The 27,388-nt window shown below is 38.3% G+C and overlaps 1 protein-coding gene across 2 annotated transcripts; it reads right to left on the reverse strand.

Annotated features, from left to right (window-relative positions):
• LOC127770998 (probable cleavage and polyadenylation specificity factor subunit 1) lies at window positions 1-27,388 on the reverse strand. 2 transcript variants are annotated; one of them, XM_052296779.1, is made up of 26 exons: window positions 26,911-27,388; window positions 26,660-26,797; window positions 25,529-25,682; window positions 25,138-25,273; window positions 24,060-24,205; window positions 23,459-23,554; window positions 23,311-23,363; window positions 22,402-22,533; window positions 22,262-22,313; window positions 22,059-22,175; window positions 19,883-20,023; window positions 19,258-19,380; window positions 17,828-17,905; window positions 16,977-17,096; window positions 15,364-15,458; window positions 14,097-14,290; window positions 12,786-13,558; window positions 12,573-12,653; window positions 12,428-12,493; window positions 11,290-11,367; window positions 10,412-10,642; window positions 9,917-10,045; window positions 9,651-9,824; window positions 5,049-5,234; window positions 1,641-2,008; window positions 1-670 (listed from the first exon to the last, which is right to left on the reverse strand). In XM_052296779.1, the coding sequence occupies exons 1-26, from the start codon at window positions 27,255-27,257 to the stop codon at window positions 556-558; spliced, it is 4,323 nt and encodes a 1,440-aa protein (XP_052152739.1). In that variant the 5' UTR covers window positions 27,258-27,388; the 3' UTR covers window positions 1-555. The 2 variants fall into 2 exon arrangements, with proteins under 2 accessions (XP_052152739.1, XP_052152738.1); XM_052296778.1 differs by having other exon boundaries at window positions 19,258-19,383.

Below are 27,388 nucleotides of genomic sequence, written 5' to 3' on the forward strand. Positions count from 1 at the left end.
TGTGCATAAAACATGGCCCGTATAGTATAGAAGTTCAATGATCTTGAAAACGAACTTACAGCTTCAACCATGTCGCGCTACTATAAAAAAAAGGAAATCCAGTAAGCTCAACTAGACTTCTGCTGAAAAGAGGGCAGACCTAATTAGCAGTAGATTAGTCTCGTCCTTATAAACCACTATGGCAAACACAGTGCCTTTCTAATTAATCTTGATCACTTCCAACTGTCAAGTGTCAATGATCTCTTTTACATTGTGGCTGCTATCTTCACAAGGTGTCAAATGGTCAGGTCACTGAATTTTGGAAGAATATCCAGCTTCTCCAGCATCATGTGGTTTTAAATAAAAATCGTAGACTAGCATGGTTGTCACAGTTTGCTGAGATAATTCCCTTAATGGCATACAACAACTATTAACCCTTGAGGACTAGCAAGGTTACACCAAAGCTGGTGCCAATTGCCATGAGATCACAGAAATTAGGAAGAAACTTCATGTGGCTTCAGAGTTGGCTAACTGCCAGCTTCTAAATCTGATTGACGCTATTATTTCCAATGTAATCTACAAGAAACTAGTGCCCAGTGAAATATCACTGAAGTTGGACAGTATCTGCGAGCGGGTAGTTCCAATCTGCTGTGCAACATCAAGCTGCTCATCTAATGACAACATCTCATAGCTACAAGAGAAAAAACCGGTCAATTAGCTAGGCATGTTATGACGTACAATGATTAAATAACCCACCATAAGAACTTCCTACAACACAGTACAATTTGCATCAATGCCTCAGAAAACCAGTTGCCTGCTCACTTCGCGGCCAACAGTAGAATTTCCGTTCAAGCAATATCCCCAGTCAAAGAAGCCTATCAGATTACTACTTGTTTGTGTAGTCCTTTCGGAGAAATAGTATGAGTTCGTACAAGGTATTAAGCTACCATTATGATTAAACCATTACTTTATAGGACATCAGTTGTGTATCATGTTGTGGGGACTAAACATTATTACCGAGGAATATATCCATTTTACACCACTTAACAATTGCAAAGGTCTAAATTACATGCTTCTTCAAAATTATCTGTTTCATAAAGGTAACTTTTATATTATTTATCTGAATCTCTTATGTTCTAAAACAGGGTTAAAACTTGTCTGAAGGCACAACTCAACCAAGGGCGCCAGCTGGTCTATGGCATAGACTAGTTTAGCAATTGACGGAATATAAAGTGGATAATTTGTTTTCCCCCTTTATTCAGAGACGAAGACTCATCAAAGGCATGGAAGTGGTAGTTAAATAGGCTCAGCTAATGTTCAAGTTATCACCTCTCATGGAGAGAAACCTGAGACACATCAACTACCCATCTACGGAGTACCTCCCAATCACAGAACCCATACACAAGAGACAACTGTCTTCCCATGGGCAACTCCTACAATATAGCATATGCAGCCTGAACTTTAGTACCCTGAGACTTCACACCATATCTATCCATTGAGACTTTAGTACCCTGAACTTTTATTACTTGAAAATAACCAAAATATTATTGCATTAGCAACTAATCATAAAAAGCAATGGTTAGCAAAACATTTTGTGCAGCGAACATAAGAACCCAAAAGCAAATGGGAAAATAATCAAGCTCATATGAAGGTAAACTTACTGTGCAAGAAGTTCGAAGTCAATGATGTTATCTGGTCCAGGACGATGTCCCTTCCCATTAGAATGAAACTGCCTGAATGACCTTGGATTCAAGCCACACACATGTGGGACAGCATCTACAAGCTTCCTCTGTAAGCTTTGCAGCCGTCGGAATGTTAGCTCATCAATAGGCGCAATGCATCCAATGCCACCATCCAGATTGCCAAAAAGAAGAGCGAAACGATTTGTCTTTTCAGACGATAAGCCCTGAGTAGGAAGCATTTGCAGCCTCAAAAACTTCGTTATATGGGCTCCGACATGAAATTCTGCTCTGGAGAGGAGCTTCTGCCCCTTCCAGCTCTCAACCATTTTTGGAGCGTAATAGAAGATCTGCATGTCACAACTTGTTTCAGTTGATGAAATGGTGCCAGATACTGTAATTATTAACTAGACAGTGGGGTTCGTTTTTCAATAATTAAACATCGTTGACTGAGCTATATAAGCTTTAACCACTACTTCAATAATAATAATAAATTTAAGAATATTTGAACTCTATACTATTATAATAGTACTATTGAAAATAAATCTAACAAATGGATAGTACGAATAGGACTCAATGCTGTCAATTATTAAAAAACAAGACAAAGGAAACAAATGTAAGTTAGCAACAATGCACACAAGCTCTGCTCTTTCTTTTTCTTTTTGGCATAGTATGATCATAACAATTCTTCACATTGTTTTGCTACTGGACATATCTCTACGACTTTGCTTAAGAAACAAGGATACCAAAGTACCAACCAGTAAGCAATATTGACAGAAGATAACATTGGGTTAAGAAAGAGCGAGACATCAAAATTCCAAACCATCTAGTCCAGGTAATAGCCATTTTCTGATTTTATCAGGGATAAAAGAAAAATACATAAATTCAAAAATACCAAACTCGCTAGTTGGTTTTATGCACATCAGGCCTCATTAGTATATTAAATATTTTTTAATGGGAGGATAACAGCAAGCTACTTGTATTTGCAAAAGTGAGTGAAGAACAATTATTAAACTAGAGGGATCAAAGAAGCATCCATCAATTTGAGCCCAAAGGACATGATCACACGACAGATAAAATTACATGGCAAGAACCAAATGAACAATAAATACTTGTCTCTAATCCCACCCACTAATGGGTCTTAGAGCCCCCATAATACCCCCCTAAAATTCTAATCCATATTTCTATAGGAAGGGGAGCTAAGATAGACTTTGTCTGAGATTGTTAGAAGGCCCAAAAGGCTGAGAAGACCCAAAAAAAACCTTACCCAACTGTAAATCTCATCTCCCTCGGTCGCTCTTGGCTCTTGCTGCAGAGGCGCCGTCGCGCTGCTCGCGTAGAGAGAGGCGGAGACGCGCAAGGGGGCAGGGACGGCACCGCAGGCGGCGGGTGCGGCGGCAGCCGGCAGACGAGCGCCTCCAGGCAGAGACGCAGAGTGGCGACGGGGCCGCGAGGGGACGCGGCGCGCCAGCACTGCAGAAACACGCGGCGCGCGGGCACGCCGGTTGCTGGCCACTGGCAGGCGTGTGGCAGCAACTAGCAGGCAAGCAGCGAAGGGCCAAGCCGCCGAGGGTGGCAGCAGCAAGCAGGCAAGCAGTGCCAGCAGCAGGCCAAGGACTTGAGGATTTGAGGTATAGAAAATTTCTGATTTGTTATTTAAAATCAATTTCAATTGTCAAGTCTAGTTGTTATTAATAGTCCAAGTCTTCAAGAAATCATAGAGATATTGAATTGAAAATTTTGTTTGTGATTCCTAGTTTGCTACTCTGCTATATTGCTAGATTGTGAAGATGCCAAAAAGAACACTGCTCACATATTATTCTAGTTCAAGTAACACAAATACCAGCGATCCTCCACTCAATAATGAGATTGCAAGTCAGTCAAAGAGGCCTAGGGTAGAATTATTGTTCAAACAGGAAGAAAAGAACTTTTCCATTAGTGTATAGGCTCATTGAGTTAGTATTGATACTTCCGGTAGCAACAGCTTCAGTTGAGAGGATTTTTTCAGCCATGTCTCTTATAAAGACAGATTTGAGAAACAAAATGGGGGATGAATGGCTGAATGACTTGATGATATGCTATACTGAGAAGCATATTTTTAGAAGTATTAGTAATGAAAAAATCATCCGAAGGTTTGAAGATATGAAAAAACGTCGGATGTTACTGCCAACAAATAATTTAGTGATATGCTCCATGCCTCCATTCCCTACCTAAGTCTTTAAATTATTTGAAGCTATTGTTTGTCAATTGTCATTATTCATTAATTTGACATTTCTTTTGTATAGATTACCCCTGATGAAGAATAATTGGCGATAGGGTGTACTAGTGTCGCAAATCATGTCATCATCTATTGGACATTTAAATATTGCTTTGGTATGGATGATGTTATTTTTCGTTAATGATATATATTTATACTTTGTATTAGACATATAGCCAATTTACATGAGACATGTTTCAACTTTTATTGGTCACTTTGGTTTAGCCCCCACTATAATTTTATCCTAGCTCCACCACTGGCTGCTGCTCCTGGCATAAAGCTGCAAATATTCACCAATTGACTCAAAACACTTATTTTGGATTGCAGCTCCAGAGAACAGATCTATCTGATCTATTGCTCATCTTTGCTGCAGGGAAGCTTAACTTTTATGCACCGGAACGATCCAAACCAAGATTCCGGATCACCAGTTTATTTTTCAATAGCAAGTCTATGGCAGACTATATAGGCCAGATTATTATCACTAGGAGTTCTGGGATAAAATGTTTGTCCAGTTGTTTTGTTTACTTCTAAAAGAAGCAATTACTGGATGCTATCTTGGACCCTGACGAACATAATAATATCCCATGAAACACACACAAGTGACAACACAAAATCTCATTGCTAGAGAGCTAGCCAGATGGATTAAATCGTAAATGTAAGCCAATAATGTACTCCCTCCATCCCACAAAGACTTCATTTTTGCCGCCTTCCATGTGTCCCAAAAAGACTATCTTTGAAGCAATCAACGCATGGAGTTTAAGTGTTTCACGTAAAGATGAAGATGAAGATGAAAATGAAGATTAAGTGTTTCACGTAAAATGAGGTGGTATTAACATATGATTAATTACAAACTTGAAAAATAGATTAATCTGATAAGTTAGAGCAACTTTCATATAGAGTTTTCGCATGAAATGCACCGTTTAGCAGTTTGAAAAGCGTTCCACGAGTATCCAAATTTTTATCCCCTTTTTCAGCAGATTCAAGCGGGACCTAAGTGGGAGACATTCTAGTATTTTCACTTTGTATTGGTTTGTATGGGATAGGCAAAAATGAAGCCTTTTTGGGATGGAGGTAGTATGAAACTCGAACAAAAAGAGCTGATGCATGAAAAGAATTATGAGAAAGAAAATGACCTGCACATTCTTATCAGAATCTGAAGCTACAAGGCTCAGCGTGCTTCCATCAATTAAGAACTCAGTTGCAAAGCAATCGAGTGATCCAAAATCTTTTGCCAGGAGACTCAATTGAGAACCTTGCTCTTTCCAGCTCAGAAAATAAATGCTTTTATGAATATCACCAAACAAAACGAAGTTTTTGACCTGTTACAGAAACAATCTCAGAGGATTATTCAGACACCACAACCATTAAAGAAAGCAATGCACATTATTGCAAATTGCCAGCTTATGCATGTTGAAATGCAAAATAGTATTACAAATTGAGTTCCTGTAATCTAGGATAGCCTAAATATGGATTGAAATGTACAAATAATACATAACATTGCAAGCACATGAAATCAAGACAATGTACAAGCAGACATTGAATTCAAATTTAAAAATTAATTATACAAATTTTCTGTAACATTTGCAGCTTATTGCACCATTCATTGGGTCAAAAACTTACTAAATATTTCTGTCCGTAGGCTCATGGCTATCAGTTAATTTAAGAGTCTACTCTACGTCACTGAGTTTATCAACTTCCTAGGTCCAACAATTTGCCATCGACTTTATCCCTTTCTACAATATGCCACCGAGTTCGTCAATTGTTTCTACAGTGTGCCCAGCTATTTTTGAAAGAATAACCAAACTGCCCTTATATACATACAAGGGTTGGCAATTGATTGACACCAATAGCAGTTCCAAAAAATTATGAAATTTTCCGTTTGGTCTCCTTGCATGACAAAGAAGTTTGGGTAAATGTTTTAAGACTCTTTTCTTTTTTAATATTTTTAAAAACGTAAAATCTATAACGAGAGGCCTCTCGATCTGGTCTTACGCAGCGACGACTGGCGCGGCCATCCGATTTAGTCGAGAAGCATCAGAGTTTACAATTTGAGAGAAGCATCGGAGTGTTAGGCATCCATGTCTTTTTTCCCTTCTTATAAAATTCTCTCAAATTACTTATCCGATCTACAATCCAATTACACCATTGTGTTCGTTGCAACTTACAATTAAATCTTTACAATAAGATCTCACATGATTATATTACGATGAAAATTTACAAATTACTTTTATAATATATCTAAATTACTTTTAGATTTCACTAAATTACTTCTTAGACATATAAAAGTAAATTCAATAAAGTCTAAAAGTAATTTACATATATTATAGAAGTAACTTGAGACAAAAAGAAAGTAATTTTGTCATGACATTAGAAGTAATCCGTTGTAGTGATAAAAACATAACTCTATCTAGAAACTAAATTAATCAGCACAAATTATGGAATTGACTAAAATAATAATAAAAGTAATCACCTCATAGCATTATGAATGTATAGGAAGTAATTTAATCAAATCTAAAAGTAATTTATATATATGATAAAAGTAACTTAGTATATAATAAAAGTAGTTTACAAACATAAATAATTTTTTCATCGTAATATAATCATGTAAGATCTTGTTGTACAGATTTAATTGCAACGAGCACAATGGTGTAATCGGATCGTAGATCCGACAAATAATTTAAGAGAAAAATTTTATTTGGAATTTAGATGGGCAATGAGGATGCAAGTGGCAGGTGCTACTAAGAAGGGTAACGAGTTGATACCCACTTTTGGTAAAAAAGATGGTCGCTGGTTAGCACTAACGAGTGCATGCGCTCCCTGTAGTCGCGTCCTTTTAAAAAGTTACTTTTGTGTGGTACATGAGTAATTGCTTAAACAAAAGATAATACTATAAAAATATTTTGTGTAATACATGGTAGATGATTTACATCAAAAACAGCAGCAAAAAAGTATTCTATGTACTCCCTCCGTTTCACAATGTAAGACTTTCTAGCATTGCCCACATATATGTAGATGTTAATGAATCTAAACACATACATATGTCTAGATTCATTAACATCTAAATGAATGTGAGCAATGCTAGAAAGTCTTACATTGTGAAACGGAGGAAGTAGCATATAACACATAAATTATATCTTATAAAATAATAGTAATGCAAAAATTTGAAACTTATAAACAAACTATTATGCTGTGTAACGAGGCTACACAAAACAACATCATTATTTTTTGAAATTTCGGATGGGATAAATCGATTGTTAATCTTATATGTCTATAAAGGCATTTTTCTAAGAAATATTGTAGAACAATTGATATGCTCAGTGGTATGTTATAGAAAGAGGTAGTCAATGGCAAATCGTTGAACCAGGACAAACTCAATGGCATAGAATAGATTTTCTCTTAATTTAAATATGCAAAAGGTAGCATTGGAAATGCACCCACCAAGTACAAGAAATCTATACTACTTTAAATGTTAGTGGTGGTGGTGGTGGTTCTGCCACCAACCTTCTGACATGTGGGGACCACAGATCCATAGGAGGGGAACGGGAATCCTCGCCTACTCCCCCGTTCACCTCCTTGCCTTGGACATTGCCCATGGAACTCGCAACAGGAATTGTGCCGCCCATGCTTGGATCTGGCAGGGCGCCAGCTTCTGATGCCACTGTATTTGTACAGCAGTGCAGAGACTCACCACTGTTTGTCAATTTGGCGGGGCAGCACGGTAGCTGAGCGTGCTTCGCCAATGCTTGAATCCTTCCGCCATGGTCAATTCCACCACGACGCACCGCTTGTTGGCTGTTTTGTTGCTGCTGCTGCTCAAAGAGCACCATAGCGCTCAGGTTGAGCGGATCTGGTGGTCCCGGGCTCGGCGCTGCCGGTTCACTTGCTAGAGGAGGGAGAGGAAGGGGACGGGAATAAATCGTACTAGGGGAAGGGGACAGAATTGCAGACGTGACCCTGCTAGATAGACTCGCCAAAGAAGGGACTGGAGGCAGGTGGTGCTGGAGAGGGCCAGGGGCTGGCGCCGATGGCGCTTGAGAATGGAGGAGATAGGAGTGGCAACGTTGGAGAAGGGAGGAAGCATGGCGTGGTCCAGCTCATAGAGGGAGGAGAGGACGCAACGAATGGTGCAAGCTGCAGGCCGCTGGCAGGTGTAAATGGGAGTTAAGGTTAGCAAGTTGTAAATGGGCCAGGCCTTTCCTGCTGGTGTACGAGAGTGTAGCCGGCCTGCCTGATATCACAGCAGTGCTGTATTGATAGAAATCAATTTATTAAGGACTGAATTGTCATAACTTATTATGCAATGTGCATATGTTTGTGTCTTTTTGCCCTCACAAGCAGAATTGTACTGACCTGTATTGCACCTAAATAACATGAATTCACATTAAATAGAGAAGATGATTAATTCAGCAGGCATCCAGAAAGTGAATGAAAAAAAAGACTTGCGTCAGTTTTTCATCATGAAGCAACAGTGCTCTGTGCCCCTGCCTAGCTCAGCATGTATTTAGAAACTGATGGCAAAAATTGACTAAAACAGTTAAACAATTTTATGCTTTAAAATGTACTCCCTCCAGATAATAATAGCTAAATTTAGCTAAACTTTTAGAGTTTGGACTGAGGTAGTATGACAAAGGTTCTCTTTTTAAGATTCCATGGCAACATATGAGCAGATTAGCTAGTAATAAAAAAATACATTATAGTCTATATTAACACTGGCTAGCACAGGTTTCTTGTTATGATCAAAGGGAACAGTTTTCAGGTTCCCAGAACTTGAGTTTGAGAGAAACCAAATGGTGCACACATTTGACGGATATTTTGGTTTGGTGTAGTACTATTGATGATGTCATTCCTGTGGTCGAGTATGCAGTTCCTACTCCTTTTAAAAAACAGTAAGAGGGATATCACTTCAACTCAAAAGTATGGTAACTACTTTATTTTTAGCTCCACACTATGTTTTTACTATGCAAAAAACATTTAGCTAAATACACAAAAAAAAAATCATCTGTAATATCAATTGTTAAAATATCAAAATATTACTTTAATCATTTTCTCCACATTTTTTTGGTTGTTTTACTGTTCTGGCTGGGGAAATATTTTCTGGTCAGGAAAACATGTCATTTTAAAAATCCAGTCAGAAAAATGTAACTTTAACCACTAATGTATAACCCCAATAAATTTTAATATTATGAAACTAATTTTCAAGACAAATACACACATGAATTTTATGTTCCCCAACTAGATATTATAGAAGATATTGATGATGACATGACGTACATCCAAAACAACTTTTCATGACCTGATGGAACACTATATAATTAATGTTATGTTTGTAACATGCAATAAGAACAGTTAGTGGCTGTGTCGTACATCTTTGTTATGAGAAAAGAAGTTGTAGTCAGTACAATGCATGAACACTGGAAAATCCGAAGTCCCAGCTGGCTCATAGGCATTAAGCTCCAATTATACTAACCTCCACAATAGAAGTCAGGGTTGGCTCAAAACTCCAAAGCTAAAACATCAGGTAAGGCCAGATTCAGGGAACCACTATTTACATAGCCTTGTGTATGAAGAAACAATTAATGCATTATTTCTTTCTATTTAATTGTTCCTATCAGCATTATGCATGGACTTTCGAGGAAAAATGATGCCTAGAGAACAGAAAACAGGAACTAAACCAAAAGTTACGTGCTCAAAACCTAAAAGCATATTAATTGAACCAAAAGCTATTCAATACTCACAATGTTCAGGCTCACAACATGCAAAGGGGCATCATAGAATGCAACAGCAGTCAATTCAGCACCAGTCCACTTGTTTAATGTGATCTTAGGACCAGAAGCTATCAGCAGATGACCTTGAAGAGACGCAACAGCTGATACAGCACCTTTACTCTCTTTTGAGTAGACTTCAGTGACCTGCAATTAGTGTTTACATGTTATCAAATCAATCGATACGTAACGGAAGTAATAACCTTTTTCCCAATTGCAATAATGCTCCCTCGCAGTACCAGATTTTGAGAATTTTCACTTTTCGTGAAAGAGAACAGAAGCACACGTCCTCTAGCAGCTACATCCTCCCCAAGAACATAAGCAGTCCCAATGGCCAACAGGGTCTCATTTTCCTTGGTGGTTGTATTCTGAAGTAAAAATGCATAACTGTTCAGTGAATAATATAATTAAACCTACAGACATGTGTACCTTTGATCATTAAATTTTCAAACAAGATAAATCTCAAGCATAGAAATGACATGGCAACCATGCATTTGGAAGAAAAGAAGATAGAAAAAGGAAGTAATGATGACTTTATTATAGCTGACAGTTTATGCTAACAGCTCCATAATTGAATTATAAAGGGTCAAATATAGAGTATAGAGGGCATTTAGTTTGCAAAAATGTGCTTGTGGGTTGCTAAAATATGGTGTCTTCAACCAGACAGGTTCACTTGGTTTGTCACAGAAGTTCATATAGTTTGGTTTCAAGTGGGAATGAGAAAAGACGCATACATGTAATGTAACAATGCGCACGGTTAGAGCATTTTCAAACAATTGCATTGGAATTGTGGACTTCGTCTCCCAATGTCCACCAGGTTTCTCCAGCTCCAAAATGCGGACCTCAAATTCATCAACAGTATATGTCTTATGAAGGGCATCAGTGCTTGTAACATCGTTATCCATGTGATGAACTGATTCTTGATCAGCCATAGAAGAAAGAACTTGATTTAGGGGACGAACTACCTGCAGGACCAAAATGAGAATATTGTACTAGATAGTTGTACATAGGAAGAAGTCCAAATACCCTGAACTTTATAACTGGACATCCAACCCCCCCTCCCCTCCCCCCCCCCCAAAAAAAAAAAAAAAAAAAAAAAAAAAACTTTGCAATACCATTCGTATTACCCCCTAGGGTAGTTTGCACATTTGGAAGCTTAAATGAGCAGCTTTGAATAACTGATACAACATATTTACATATCATTAATAGTAGGTCATAAATTTCTTCTTACATAGTGATGTGACACTTTCACAATGTTGTTGCAGCGAATAAGGGAATGAAAAAAAAGTTTTGCATGGAGATTTTTAACATATATATGTCTAATACGTATGTCATGTGATCAAACTCATCCAACATACATGCAAATTAGATGAAAAACCACTTTGCAAAATCACCTTAGGGGGTTGCATAAACTGTATTGTTTAGTTTGGGGGTTTGAACGTCCGGTTTTAAAGTTCAATATGCTAGATGGACTCTCAATCAAAGTTTAGGTGGCGGAGGGTGTTATTTGGACTTTATGTGTTGAACATATTCGAAAATGCCTCAAAAACATAATTAGATGCCAATGATAAATTATGTTAGAATTGCAGTAATAACATATACTAATACTTACAGGAACAGACACTATTAGGGGATAAAGAGATTGCTCTGCATAATATGTGACCTGATGTGGGGTGCCATGCAAAGGGACCTGCAAAGATGCAACATGGTCAGGTTTTCAAGGATGAGAAGGCTTCAGAGTAATTCAGTTTATTCCCTGAACTCTGGCTCATCCTGAACTACATAACCAGGTTCCTAACCCCCTAAACTTGCGGAATAAGAGCAGTTTGGATGGCCCAAGATTTTAGTTTCAGATTCCCTCCCTATACACGTGATTGGATTGGGATTGAGTCCCATCTAAGCAAGGACTGAGGTAATTCCTGAGGCAATTTTTCCCCCATGGCAATGGCATATTGGTGTTGCTCAGATTCACTTCAACATGATGGCATGGACCTGAATGGTTTTTAATTTGAACTGAACAAACAAATAAAGAAAGAAAGAAATGCCAATGTCAAAACTATTGTTGAACAGGGGCAAAGGGACAAGTTTTACCATGTCTTTAAGGAGATTTATCTAGTTAATTAAACCAAGTCAGAGTTGTGGAACAGGATACTTTTCCGAAGATACAAATAGCATACTAAATCTCGATGTCTCCTCCTGACAAACCACAACAATATCTATAGCCAAAGGTTGTAATAGTCAACAAGGACACACAAGGATGACTGGGTTGCAACACTCCTATTTTCAACAACAACAAGGGGTAGCAAGCATGAGTGGGGAACCAAGCATCAATAATGATAGGTTGAGGAGCAACCATCCGAACCTCAACCATATCCCACATGATTTTGTGATTCTCACAAAATTGAGTTGTTAAAATGCATAATTCTAATACCCCGCACACATGGTCCGCCTACTCCAACCTCCACATTATGAATTGCAAACAGTCACTCAATTATAGTGGCATCAGTGCAGCAGATGTTGATTCTGCAGCAGCACCATTTGAAGGATTGCAAGGTGTTCAAATAAGAAAGAACTTGTTAGCTCCAGAACTAGTTGTTTTGGCTTATATGAATGTGCATGTGATAGGCTTGTAAGAAGCAAGGTAGTGGGCACATTGGGTGCACATCTTGAGGGATTGTTTGCTACAAGTTTGGAATCTAGGGTAGAATGCTGACTGACCCATTTTTTGTTCAGGAGTTACAGTGAGGTACCTTTTGAACAGGCCAGTAGTTGTCATAGTTATATGCTGAGGGCAATTGGCATATCTTCAGAAAACCCTACAACCAAAAAAGAAGTGTATCCCTGAATCTCAAACTTTTAGTAAAACTATCTGACAACAATGCACAAACAACTAACCTGTGATGTAACATATATAAAGCCATGAGAACAATTTACATTATGCAGAACAGTAAAGGCTTCAATGGGACCGTCACATAACTGCAAAATAGTAAATGCTTCAATTTGGTCATTTTAAAATGTCAAACTGGAATAAAAATCAAAAAATCAAGACAAGGAGCAAAAGTGGTCAAATGCAAGAACATTGAGAACTTGAGCATTGCATTTACATACCTGTGGGTGCACCCGCAATCGTTGTCGACAAACCATAACCCAAGCTGGCCTCGTGCCACTAAGAAATAATCCCTCATAGCCACCAACATTGTTAAAGGTTGTTATTCTTGGTCGTCCAAGAGTTGGTATGTCTTCTCGTGATGTTATATCTATAGAAACCCGGTGAAATCTGAGATTTCTGAGCCTGGAATCACTGGCATTGTGATGATCAGCAGAACCTTGAGGTGACAATGGAACCCTTTTCACATTGCTCTCCGAGGCTTCATAAGAGAAGGCATGGTAACACAACAATGTGCCATCATTCAATAGTCCAAAAAGGAAGGGTCTACTGAATTGACCAGACCATCTATGCATTGCAAGCTCAACTATCCGAATGCTATCTCCTGCTTCTTTCTTTAGGGAAGCTTTAGTGCAATCATATCTTTCTTTCGTGCTATCCTCATATATGAGCTGAGAAAATTTATCAACCAAAAGAGCCTCGCCAGAAATAAAATTTTCCACAGAGAAAACACATCGGAAACTAGGCACTTCAAAAATTTCCAGTTTACCGCTTTCATAGCAAATGATACAATATATATCAGATTGATCATGAGATGAAGTACCATTGCCATCAATTGCCTCCGCAATACCAGTAGATAACCATGCATCACTACGTGTCTTTCTCAGCCATGGTTCAGGACCTCTGTCACGATAAAGTGTACAGGCAGCGATTCGCTCACTTGAGCTAATAAATATACTGGGAGCATTCACAGAAAGAGTACAAGTACAATAATCTGCACGACGAAACAAAAAAGACATGTATTTAATTATTTCAGTAATTGGTGATGTGCAATTAAGATGACATATACAACTCGTCTAGCTGGCCATATCAAATTTACTTCCAAAAGCCTTTCCTAAACCTAATCCATCCAAATCTCACAAGTTCATAGGCTAGAACTGAAATTAGAATCAGTCCCAATAGTTAAAACACAGTTCTATGCACCAGCTTAGTCCTAAACATACAAAGCACCGGATTGCTAACTTCTATCTTCATCTATCAGGAAATCATCACATGTCTGTGTCCTCTAAAGCCATATGAAAGCAAAATAGGTATTGCACTTCACCATCATATGCTTATTTGATCTCTACTTCCTCAAAAGGATTCTTTTTTTTTCTAGCATTACTTCCTCCAAACTACTTGACAATATGACAAATTGCATGCGATAAGTATATACTGGTGGACTAGAATTTTGAAGTTTGACCGAAGTTTGGACAAATAAAAAACAAATAACAACGAAAGCAATTCGTGTTTGACTAATGGATATGCATTACCTCCTATAAGAAGTTGAACAGATCCATCAACCATCTTCAAAAGAACATATGGATCTGCAATGGAAGCGCATGCCACACCAAGAGCCTCTGAACTAGATGATTCTGAAGCATGCGTAGTAAAGTTTAGCTCCTGTGTCATGAAAGAACCATCAAGCACACGAGCACCCTTACCATATACCTGTATGACACGCCGCCTGCAAAAAAAAACAGAAAAAAGACTCAACAATAATGAAATAATAGAAATTGCTAAATTTCCTGCATTATAACCTGAGTATCACATATCAGTTATATAGATACATAAGACAGTGATACACAATTTTCAAAATAAAAGGAGGGGCAAGATTTGAGTACATATATGTTAAAATATAATTGCAGCATGATATATGTTATGCCGCATACAAGAAGGCGCAGAAGATCCATTATGCCATCATAAGAAAAGGAAAAGGTAAAGGAGGAAAGAGATAGGGCACTTTTGCCCATTGTATCGACCAACAGGCATGTTATGCCCTTGCAGCCCAATCGACCCACCAGCACAGCAATAGAGGCTGCTTGACCTAACCCCTCTTTCATGTGCATGAAGCACCACGACCACCTCTCTTCTTCCTCTTGATTTTCACTTTAGGATACTCATCAAACTCCAGCTTCAACTGTCCATCCAGTGTGGCATCCCCTCATTACTGCCCAGAATCAGCTTCATCCCCTGCTGTTCACAGGCATGACGCAAAGACATCGCGAAAAGCAGCGAGGAGAGGATTCCCTTGCTATGGAAGAAGCAGGACAGGAATGTGTATTGAAAAACATATCACACAATGTATTAGTGAATTACCACTAATTGTTCTCATTATTTTCGAAATTTAAATTAACCAACACTTTGGCAATACACTGTATTGCTGGCTTGCTGCATCATTATGTATGTATCACATACAGGTAAGGCAGTTGGCTGGCGTACCAGTGAACCTTTAGATTTTTAACATCTTCAAATCTTCATTCATGTTTTATGAAAGCCGTCAGATGATGTGAAATGTAGGAAAACAAATTATGGAAGAGCACTAAACATACACATTCATTAGACGCACACATGAGAAGAGATAGTTGGAGTAATGTCATGACAAATTAGACATACCCTGAAACCCAGGTTGCTCAATCCACATGAGATAGTTGTCATAACTATAAGACAGATGCAAAATCTATCTGTTCCACAGCAGATAATGCCAAACTACTATTTACATAATTGATATAAATTACAGAAATATTAGCAGTTGTATACCTCCCAAACAAGTTGCCAGCAGCAATGGTGCTTGCTTGAACAAAGTAATCAACAGTTTCTGTAACCTCTCCTAAGTCATCACCTGTCTCAAGTACCTTTCACAACACAATTATCAAATGGTTAGCCATCATTCCATCAAAAGTAAAGGGGAGGATCGATTCCAATCATAAGTTAAATAGCAAAACCATGTGTCAGCTGAATAAAATATTCAGAACATTGAAAAACACACCACATGGCATGACATGGTTTAGGAACACTCGCACAAACAAATAAAAAGAAGTGAAAGAAACAACATACACATAATACAGGTCAAACCAGTACAGATATTGCTTGGGACAGGGAATAAATAGGTTTGCTTTTAATACTGATATTCACATTGCATGCAACCATTTTGGTGTAAAATTATTAAAAAAACCTTGCATACAGGTATACACCCATTTTCCGATCCATTTGGAAGGTAATGTTCACATGAAGCAACAATTGTGTTTCAAGAAGCTGAGAAATAAGTTTCCTAGAAGAGACAACAAACCGGACCATAGTTAACCACTCAGCACTTAATCAACTATTCCTGTGTCATGATTTTGTTCCAAAACCAACTCCACATAAAGCGAAAACATATACAGTACAAATCTGAACCATTATTTTATGGGGGAATGTTGTGGGAAATATTAGCTGAAAAAGCATCAATTTAGTAAAATCATGAGAACCACTCCACAAACTATGTAGGGGAGATAAACAGGCAAAAATAGTACCAAGAAAAAATATATTTGGCCGTTCACTACTCTTTGCCTGATTATCCTCACTACTATTTGACATCACCTTCCCTACACCCCAACCTATTTCTCATCTCTAGCAGCCAGTAGACAGACTGCCTGGCAATCCTTTTGATCCCTGCCCATAACAGTATCCTCAATTATTATAACAGTTGGGGCATTAGAAATTTCCGAAGTTTCTAAAATAACTCTGTGTGGAACACGTTAAGTCACATGTACTTCCAGAAAACTTGCAATCGTATGGAATGACATTTAGCCATTTAGGACATGAGATAGAAATAGGAGGCTGAAAGCATATATTTTGGTCCCATTTATCCTTTTTATGTCCTCCCACATATAGCAATCTATACTCCTTATAAAAGGTAGTAGTGGTGATGTTCTTCTGCCACCAACCCCACCACCAACTCCCAATTTTCTTTTAGAGGAAAAATGGCATGTGGGGCTAGAGGACCCACATGTCAACCACTTCCACCAACTCTCTACTTTTTATAGGAAGGAAAAAGGATAGTGTGGGACTAAAGGGTCCACATGTCAATAACAAATATATACAGCAATTAAGAGATGGTAATAACAGGTTAATGATAATTTCCTTTAATTAATTAAAATCCAGTTGCAACACATGGGCAATATGCTAGTATTCATTAAATTGTTTAGGATTTCTTGGATCATCTTATTATTGTTTAATTGTCATATACCATACCTAAAAAGGAACCAATGCAGGTTTCCTGGGACAACATTATAAGCATATCAGTTCACCACAACCAATGAGAGTACGCATCACCATACCCATGTGAAGGAGCATACATCAAACAGTAAAACAAAAAAAAAAAAAGGTTTTACCATTGTCCGATTCTCCAGACTTATTATCAGATATGCATGATATTCATTATCTTCTGCCATTTGTCCACGGTAACTCTTATAGTAAACTGTCCAAATACCTCTGCAACTTGGTAATTCCACCTACAGAAGTTAAGAAAAATGTAACTGAGTAAAAATAAAAGTATTCCACAAAGTACCTAAAAGTAATGACAAAATAAATGCATACTTGGTGTTGACCAATAGATGCAAAAGATGGACTGCTTTGTTGGAGATTTTCAAAAGGCATCAATGGCATTTTCAGTTTGGTTGAGCCATCAAGATATGATCCAGTGACAACAACCTTCTATTTCATGTGTGGTTACTATTTTACATGGGCCATAAAGTTTACTTAATTATGAACAGCCCACGCAAAACTAGCACCATATAAACAAAAGAAATGTAAAATACACCAGCAAATCTTTCATATTAGACTCAGGATAACTGGTTTCACAGCAATATTGCTGACAACACGAGACTCAGCATACAACAGCAAATCTTTCACAGCAAAAACCACCATGTGTTCCATACTAAATTATGTTTCACCACCAGCATTAATATGTTAAGTGAAACATTTATTGCCCCAGCCTTACTAATATACTGAATGGCCCAATCTGATCCATCCCATGCTTAAAGTAGAAACGGTAATTATGACCCAAATGATCTGCATGCATCATGGAACTAATGTGTGCTCATCAGCTATTGTAAAGCCAACAAAATCAAAGATCTCGGATGAACAAGCAAGCTAATAATAAAACAAACTGATAAAGAATTTGCAACTTCCCAAAAAGATTGCAAGTACTCAAAATACCAATGGTAAATGAAAAAATATTTACCTCAGTAATTAAATCAGGACGGATAGATTGTTGAAGGACAGAAAGTGAACCATTTTTACCATGACCAGAACAGCACACCTGAAATAAGCTTATATTGTTTAGAAAAATGAGTAGCCCAAATCAAGGATAAATTACATACAGCAGTACTTAATTAAAGGAAAAAATGGTAATAATATGCCACAATCAAGGTTTACAGTTTAGAAATATGCCATTCGCATGCCTCATCCTTCCCTACTGCTGCACCTTACTCCCATGATCTCCACAGATCCAACAGATGCTATCTTGATGGTGCATTGCTGCTACCAATGGGTTCCAACATTGCTGCGGAAAGCAATGAAAAGACAAATGATGGGGTGGTGCATTGTGGATTGCAACGTTCAGATGTGAGAAGGCAGTGCCAATGCTCATCAATGTTTACAATGCTGACACTAGCACTGGTGAACCTTGCGGAGGCTATGTCAATGTCAAGTGTGCTGTTGGGTTGCGCTAGTGCCTAGGAGGCCTGCGTTGGAGAAACTAAGAAAAGTAGGTCAGTGGAAGGACAATGATGCTGGCTGGACCTGGTATCAAAAGAGATAACTCCACGGATTTTTCTAGAGCTTATCAGTAGCCAAGGACGCCATGACTGCTCGTTACTCATCCAGTTGGCACCCGCCTTCTCTGGAACACCACTAGTTGGTCAATGGCAGCCATGGAGTGGGTGGAGATGGGAAAGGACGAAAGAATAATGGGGTTAAATCAGTCCATTTGCCTCCATATTGCAATGGCATATTCCCAATCCACAATTCTCAGCAACAATTTTTGTAAACTGCATGCTTTGAAGTGGAATATATATATACTATCCTTTATTAAATCAGGATAAATAGATTATTGCATTCCTTTAATTGTTGCACTGAATTGACAGATATGTGAAAGGTGATAAAAAAAGTAAAATGTTAAGATCGAATATCGTCAACATAATAATTAGCACATATTCATGCAGCTTATTCAATAGCATACATTATGGACCATTGATGTTAACACCTCAATTGATTACAGATGGCACATTGTTCCTAATTATGTTTATTCAGTCATGTACTATGTATAAATATAAACTCATCAGAGTTCCAGTTAGCAATTTACCCATTCTGGTAAACATTCAGTTTATTGTCTTAATCTTTTCATTATCTTGTATTTAATTCCTTGACTTGAGAACAACTAATCTTCAAAACCTAGCTAGTACTAATATCAGAAACTTTTGGAATTTTCAACAACCAGCTGTAACCTGCTGCTTACAGGTAGGATTTGAAACCTTGGTTTGCCATACTAAAGATAAAAAAAACAAACCACATATGCACATCCAACAATAGTAGCTAAATCAACCATAGAACTGATTGACAAAGACCCAACAGTAATAAAAGATCAAAAGTAAAGATTGCCATGCCACTGACCAACTCGTAATTGCTTTGCTTCGCATTTCCCATTGCATTGGGATCTGCATTGGCTCTTAAACCATATGAAAAATCTTTCAGTGGACCAACATTGATCAATGCATCTCTCACAATGTATGATATCTTCTGCAAAGAAAAAGGCAGTGAATTATATAGTCAGAATATAATGAGAAGCAACTGTGATATTTTTTAAGAGAATAAGTAATATAGTTCGTGATTGGAAATGGTAGCCAAAAAGAAATAGTAAACAACTATATACAAGATGAAGACCCTTTGTTAATTGAAAAAGATAATGGAATTGTGCATTGTACAGGAAGGATAAACGTCACTGTATAATCAATCCACATAACCAATAAATGAGTAAGATTGTGCGCTTTTCTTCTTTTATCTCAACTTTCTTATATTAGCAAATATTGACTAACCAAGTTTGAAGGATTATGTTTGGCACAACCTTTTCTCCGCTAGTAGGTCCCACATATCAAAATTGGGGACACTGGTGATGAGGTAGTGGCAGATTCACCACCACCACTTGCTCTTTTTAAAGGAGTACAGATAATTAGAACATATGATTCTGGAACCACAGGTAGCTAGCATACAGTTGAAACCCTGAAAGTAATACTCAGACCTGTGCTGATTCTAAACTGTTTGGTGCAATGATATTCTGAAAGGAAAGTTCCTCAACACTGGTCACATCTTGTAGAACATCAGAAGGAATCCTCTTTAGGCGCTTGGAGAAAGGCAGATCACCTTCAATATCAGCAGAGCGCTACAAAAGTAGATTGCTATATCATTAGTCACCAATGCTTTCAAGGGACAGCCATAGCTCACCTTATACGTGGTATTTTTCAAAGGCTCAACGCTACATGCAACAAAAATAACCATCCATGTTTTGTACATATTTTACTATTATTCAATAGCGATACTAGTATTAATTAAAAGTATAATTTAATATTGTGTAGTAGTACATTTTATGGTTAATTAACTAAATGTATCTTTAGATGCTTTAACAAAAATATACAATGGTGTGAGGTGTGTAGGGGGGAAGGGGGGCATCTCATAACAAATCTTATGTGCCACTAATATACACACGGTGTCAGGTCAGCATAAAGACGTAATGTTTCGAACCAGGGGGTAAAGCAGATGTATTTGAGAGTTTAAGATCGTAAAATGTCTTAACTCGAAGGTTCAGGGTTGATTTCTGGACTTCTGTCAAAAGTCTAGCCTTGAAAATGAACCTTATATTCATTGAATGCCCTAAATGATGATACCATCGAACAAGCATAGAGAGGTGGTAGTAGCAGAGGAAGAGAAGAAAAGGCAGTGGATGGAAGATGAATTTGCCAAGGCTTGTACTCCTTCCGTTCCCAATTGATCATCATATTACAGGAGTGCACCCAAACCAATAAAAGCTAATAACTATCATGTACTACATTTAATCTAGTAACAAACTCTGATGCATGCACCATCCCCACTATTTCCTAGCCAATAACAAACCAAGACATTGCATGTTGGTTGTAAAGGGTTGTGTGCATGGACGCATGCATCAATGTACATTTACTCCTATGCACACATAACAAATAGACCTTGGAATAAATACTACTAATATGATGATCATTTGGGAATGGAGGAAATAACCTTTAATGATCTCTAACGAGTGGCCAGTTCTTTTTTTTTCTCAAATACGCAAGAGCTGTGTATCATTGCATAAATAGAAGAAGAAAGGTGTCCAAACACGCAAAAAAAACAGAAAAAAGTACAAGAACTCGCGCCACCACAAAAACAAGCCACCACAAGGCAGTAAAATGACCCTGGTTGCCAGTTCTCAAGTATCACGTTGGTCTAAAAAATCCTAAAAACCAACCCAATAACCATTTCTACTGATCTGCCAACAGAAAAACTATATGGCAAGTTGAGAAACATAAGAGGCATAGTTGTTAAACCTGGACCGGCCATCAAACCAGTGAGCCCATCAGTTCACAGTTCATTGGCAGGACCGTTGATTAAATAACATTTTTTTACTTTTTGTTGTTTTGGTTGACTCCAAGGAAAAAAATCGAGTGCTTCTCCTTGTGAAATCAACAATGTGGCTTGCTCAGTTGGTTTACTAGGTACATGGGCAAGCCAGTGATCACTGGATTGATCCCTCCTCCCACGCATGGAGTTTGATTTTTCTTGAAAAAAGTATAGCCGGCCAGAGACTGCTCCAGGTTTTTAGCCAGTTTTATACAAAACTGGCAGTATAACCAGTTTCTACCGATTCATGTGCATCCCCAGTCTTTTAATCAAATCAGATCACACCTCAGTCCGGTCCGGTTTTAATAACTATGATAAGAGGCATTTGGAACATAAAATTGAGGTGCCAATAGAATGACTTGACAGTGAGTGCCATAGATGTGGCATCATCTGTTTGACAGGAGGATCAATAATGCAAGCTGCAAACAATGGTGTAAACAATCGGACACTAGCAGATGGATCACCGGGCACCGGCACAAAGTAGCAGCACCCATATGGTTATGCTGCCATGGTCATGCTTCAACACCATGAGAAGAATTAGAACTAATATTGCATTCAAGCTCAGTTCAAAAAAATCATTGCATTCAAGCCCAATGGTGAATTATTGGATTTAAATTTTCAAAACCACAAGTACAGAAATATTGCATCTCTAGTTACATGTTTTCTATAATGACAGTAAAAAAGAACTCATTTCAGGTGTTGTTCCAAAAATATAGGTATCCGACATGTAGTGAAATGTTTTACTTCAAAGATAAAAAGTAAATCAACACAGATATCTCAGTACACACCTCATTTGTTAAATCTTGCAAAACAGATTTTGATGCACCGTAGGAAAATTGCACAAGAAGGCTATCCCCCAGACGACTACCAAGGAAGAAGAATGAGTTTCCAATAGATGTCACAGCCTGTCCATAAATAGGTTAGTAAACTTAAAAAAGAGCAATATCTAAAAAAGGAAGCATATAAGCACAGAAGTACATAGGTAACCAACCGAACTGAGGACAGATGCTTTTGATTTCATAAGATCTAATCTCTGCACAACTCTGTAAAAAGAATAAAAGAACATGTAATGATCAACTCTGAACAACAGTAGCACAGACAATAGGACAATGAACCATAGAATTATCATACCGCCCATCATAAACCACTGTAAGTAACAGCATCTCTCCAGCCTTTGACGAGAACATTACAATGTCATTGGACAACCAAGTTGCTTTAGCTGCATCAAGCTCAACTTGGAAATTTGACTTAGAAATTTCTGGGCTGCAAAGCCAGCAAAAGAACAGAAGGTTACCAGCATACAAATCTACTGAAAAAGAAAGAAGCTAAGCAATATCAATACGGTATAGACTACAGAACTTAAGAATAATCAACTATTCAATACTGATAGGTATAACACTGCTGCCGGAGTAGTATATGTGCCATATTTCGCAGGTTTTCTATATCTTTTTGGATCAACCCACTATTTTCATGTAAGATTTGCTCTCAGCAAGAAAAGCATGCCAGTACAGTAGATTTGACTACCTTTTTACAACCAAATAAGTACAATGAGGTGTGTTATGCACACCCAATCACCCATAATCAACAGCAAGCACCTTCTAGTAATTTCACCTTACGAATTACTCAGTTCACATGTTTACCAGTACATCAAGATGGGCTCAAATGCTGTGCTAATGTCTCAGTTAACACCTTTAGTAATAATGGATTTAAAAGTATGTAGCTTCAAACATAATCTTCCAAAAAAATTAAATAATTAGGTTGCTAGGACCTAGGGGAAGTTCAAAATGGTTATTTTAATCTTATTTTCTATGGACAACCATATAAGAAGAGACCACACTACACGTCTTGAGCTTATCACTTTTAAATCAGGTATCCACATTGGTGATCTTGGTATGTGATTGTGATGGTACTGCACCACTGATATGTGTGTAGCCGTGTAGTAGTTAAGCAGAAACAGGGCCCATTTGTATGTGATCCGAGAAAAAGAACAAACTATCATAATCCAATTAGGACTTTGCATTTAACATATACAAACAGTACCTGCCATCAGGGTGTGATGAGAAATTGTTCAGGTCAAGAGAACACGATGTGGACTACAATAACAAAGAGAACTTCAAATCAATGATCCACGTTCAGCAAATCAAAATAAAGTATGTGCCTTCACCACGAGTATTTAAAGGGATCAAACCTGACTATGGTAATGGATGGAATTTGCACAGATCACAAGAACACCACTAATAGGGGGAGGCACTGCAAGAAGTTGGTATGCATCGTGGGGCAGATTCTGAAAGGAACAAACACTTTGTAATGGTAAGTATATTATTTTGTAATGGCAAGAAGTTATATATAGAGTCAAATAAATCCAGTGCTTAAACGCAATGGAATCCCTAAAATATGTAATACAATTGAGCAATCAACAAGAAAAAAAAATAAGGATTCGCGATCATAGTATGTCAACTTTGATCTATGGACAGAAATGATAGCACCACTAAAATCAATACCATTCACCTCAATGCGGTATTGCTGACCTAAAATGAGGGACTTGAATACTAGGATTAGTCCTGAAATAGAGCAAAATTTGATAACTTATCTAAATTCGGAACATTTACCAATCACAGATAAACCTACCGTGTTCTATGCAAAAGAAATAAGTAATTATTTAGTGAATACCACAAGCCACCTTAGTACATTCTAGTACTCTGAACGCCAAAATTTATTGCCGAAAGAACATAGGAATAAGCTACCAAAGACAGAAAAGACAATGCTTAGGAGCAATCTTGTACACTTACAGCTGCAGACCATATCACTGGATGTTGCTTTAGAGTCATGCTGATGCTAAATGCAGATATCATGCATGTATGGTGCTTTGATAAGATACGCCCAGCCCATGTAGGCTCTTGCTCAAGAAGTATGACCAACACAGGCTCAATATAACCTAAAGAAATCATAAATGGAAAACAGCATGAATAGCATGGTTTCACATTTGGATAGTTGTAGCACTAGTGATGAATATATAAATGGAATGCAAAAGGAGACTCCTCATGATATGCAGATCCAGCACCAGTATCAATTTCCACTATGTCTGAGACTTTATTTTGTCACAGGAAGGAAATATCTCCTACAACAAAATCATGTGTCAAACTGTAAATTAAATACTAAACTTACAGCTTACAAGACATCAGTACTTCACAAGCGAAAGATTTCAATGATTTAACGAGGAATATGAAATTACATTGCAAAGTTTGCCTTCTTATAGATTCCAACCAAGTTAATATATATATGCCAGTGGCCACAAAACTCCATGATTTGTGGACGGAGGGTAGATAAAGGGATAGAAATCAACTTAGTTGAACAAATATTATGGGCTAGAATCAACATATTTTGGGACGGAGGGAGTATTTAACAAGCTAAAGATTTAAAGATTCAATATAGAATGCAAAACAAAAGGTGTAATTTTCGATACAAATAAAAACAAAATGTAGTAGGGAGCAAAAACGAAAATTCAAGCTACCTAATTCTTATTTGTTGTTGACATGCGACACCACTTGTAAGATGTGGAACACAAAATTATACAAGTGTAAGCTGTACAATGCATCAGCAACAATCATATATAATGATTAAACAAAAAGATAAAAGATATCAGAATATTTTAAAAGAGGCAAATATGTAATAGACATAAAGCATAAGGTCAGCAGAATCGACATGAGAATAATCAGAGACAAGTTCTAAAAGGATGATAGAAAATAAGCGTACAAGTATCATGACACAACAGCATACATAAAAAGTTCAACATGATTATAGAAAAACATGAAAAAACAAATGTGTGTAGTCTGCGATATAGTATGTGCAAAACAGATCTTATCTCACCATGTACAAAAGCAAAATCTTTGACATGGTTCATATCTAAAGCTCGTAAGTCAATCAAATATGACGACTCAATACGAACAGCAGTAGAACTCAATGCACAGGTGGGTTCATCTTCTCCAACTAAGCTGTGGCCAACCTAATATGTACAAAAATACCAAAGATTATCAATCAAACACACAACGTTGGAGGAGAGTAAAATATTTGTAATCTACTGATCCAGACAAGTAATCACTATCCATAGCACTAGCATTTCTAAATGGGTCCATATTCTTAGAGCAAGTGTTGGCATAATGAAAACCTGATGGTAATGAGAAATGTAATAAGAGATAGAGATGGGACAAAATATATATATTTCAAGACAAAAATATGTGATACATCACGGAAATATCACCTGGGCAGCTTTTAGAATAATCATCTGAAGTCCATAAGCAAGTGCAGCACCACATCTTCCAAGAGGATCAGCCTTTATAACAGGACCCCAAGCAAATGATTCCCTGCCTCTCTTCAGATGCTGCCATTCTGGGCCCTCAAAGCAGTGCATTGAACTGAAACATCAAGAATGATAATGAAATACTGATAGCGCATCAGCCTGTAGCAAGGAAAAGATAGCAAAATAGTTGCACTAAAGAGATGGAGTTTTCAATTTTATCTACATTAAAAAAAGGCAGAAAAAGTGAATAACGCTAGTTAGAAACAGCCTCTGTATCATTCAAAATTTTCCGATTAGCAGGTTTTGCGGGATGGTCCCAACTGGCACCCTCAACGATCGATGAATGACCAAGCCCTTTGGATATTGAAGACACATTGACCATCAAAGGCCATCCGACAAGCTACCAAGAGAAGAAGGATTCACCCACATGCAATTCATTAAGGACAGAGAAGACTCCTTTGACTACCAAACACTGAGTCCAGTTAAGAGACACAGTGGTCCGTTCTTCATTCCTGGCTCAATAGCCAGGGACGACCTCGCTATAGACACAGTCCATGGCTCCCCGTGGGAACGATCCATGCACCGAATATAAGAAAATGTCTAATGTACACCCAGGCCATAGACACCTTTATTAAGGCCACCCACATGTAATTTCTTATGTATCCTGCTCAGACGGTCAGACCTATAAATGCAGCCTGAGCAACAGTTTAAAGGGCAGTTTCCTTGGTGCCAAAATTCTAAATGTACTCTAGTTCGTCACACTAGCTCCACTCCAAAGGCTAGGGGTCTTTGAAAAGACTCCTAGATCCTTACAGCTTACTTCATTGGTTCGTTACTTGACATGTAAGCTGGTCCCAAGGGGATACTCTTATCCTAATAACTTGCTAAGTTGCTATCAATTTGCTTGCTGCTCGTGTGATTCAAAGGTCATCCCAATGTCCCAGTGGTAAAGTTTGACATACATTAGTTGCATTGTTACCACATACATCTGTTACAAAATCTACAATTTTGCAAATGGGGACTATATTCACAGTAATCAAGAATCAATAATTTAACGATTATAAAAAGAGAATGAGGAAACAGTATGCATACCTAGTACGCAGGCCATGGATAGCATCATCAAACTCCAGACAAGTTATTTTTGCATCCTTAAATGCAAGTGCAATAGTGGCTCGCCTATTCTCCGCTCCATCTGACAACACGGTCATGGACTCAATGTTCCCATGGAGCCTACATGCCATTCATCAACAAATTAGTACACAATAAACTAGGACCAAATCCTTTCGTTTCTGAAATCTAAAACCAGTGGTAAATTGTAAGAAGCAAGAGACCGCCCACCGCACCTGTAATAGCACACCAGCTCCAGGCGCGCCCCGGAGATACCGTCCAACACGGCACCGGACGAAGAGGACGGTTGGGTGCCACCGCCTCCATCCTCGGCCGCCGTCTCAGCCCTCACGGCGTACACCTCGAGCACGTTCGCGGCCGCCACGACCAGGTTGGGCGAGGGGCCTAAGCGCCTTGGACGCGACGCCGCCGCCGCCGAGTCGATGTCGCCTTCGGGCCCGGGGCCCACCGTCGCGGCGGTGAAGAAGGCGGCGGCGTCCGAGGGGGAGTGGGTGACGAAGCCGGCGGCGCAGTGGTCGACGCCGGTGGGCCAGTGCATCATCTTGTAAGCCGCGTAGCTCATCTTCGTGCGGCTCCGGCAGTCCGGCGGGGCTAGGGTTTGGGACGCGGTGCGATCTGAAATTTTTCAAGCAGAAACGCCAAAGAAAATGCAAAAGGGGGAAGGAGGACGAAGTGCAGGGAGGGCGGCTTCGT

Source organism: Oryza glaberrima, chromosome 4 (genome assembly GCF_000147395.1).
Source record: "Oryza glaberrima chromosome 4, OglaRS2, whole genome shotgun sequence".
NCBI lineage: Eukaryota > Viridiplantae > Streptophyta > Magnoliopsida > Poales > Poaceae > Oryza > Oryza glaberrima.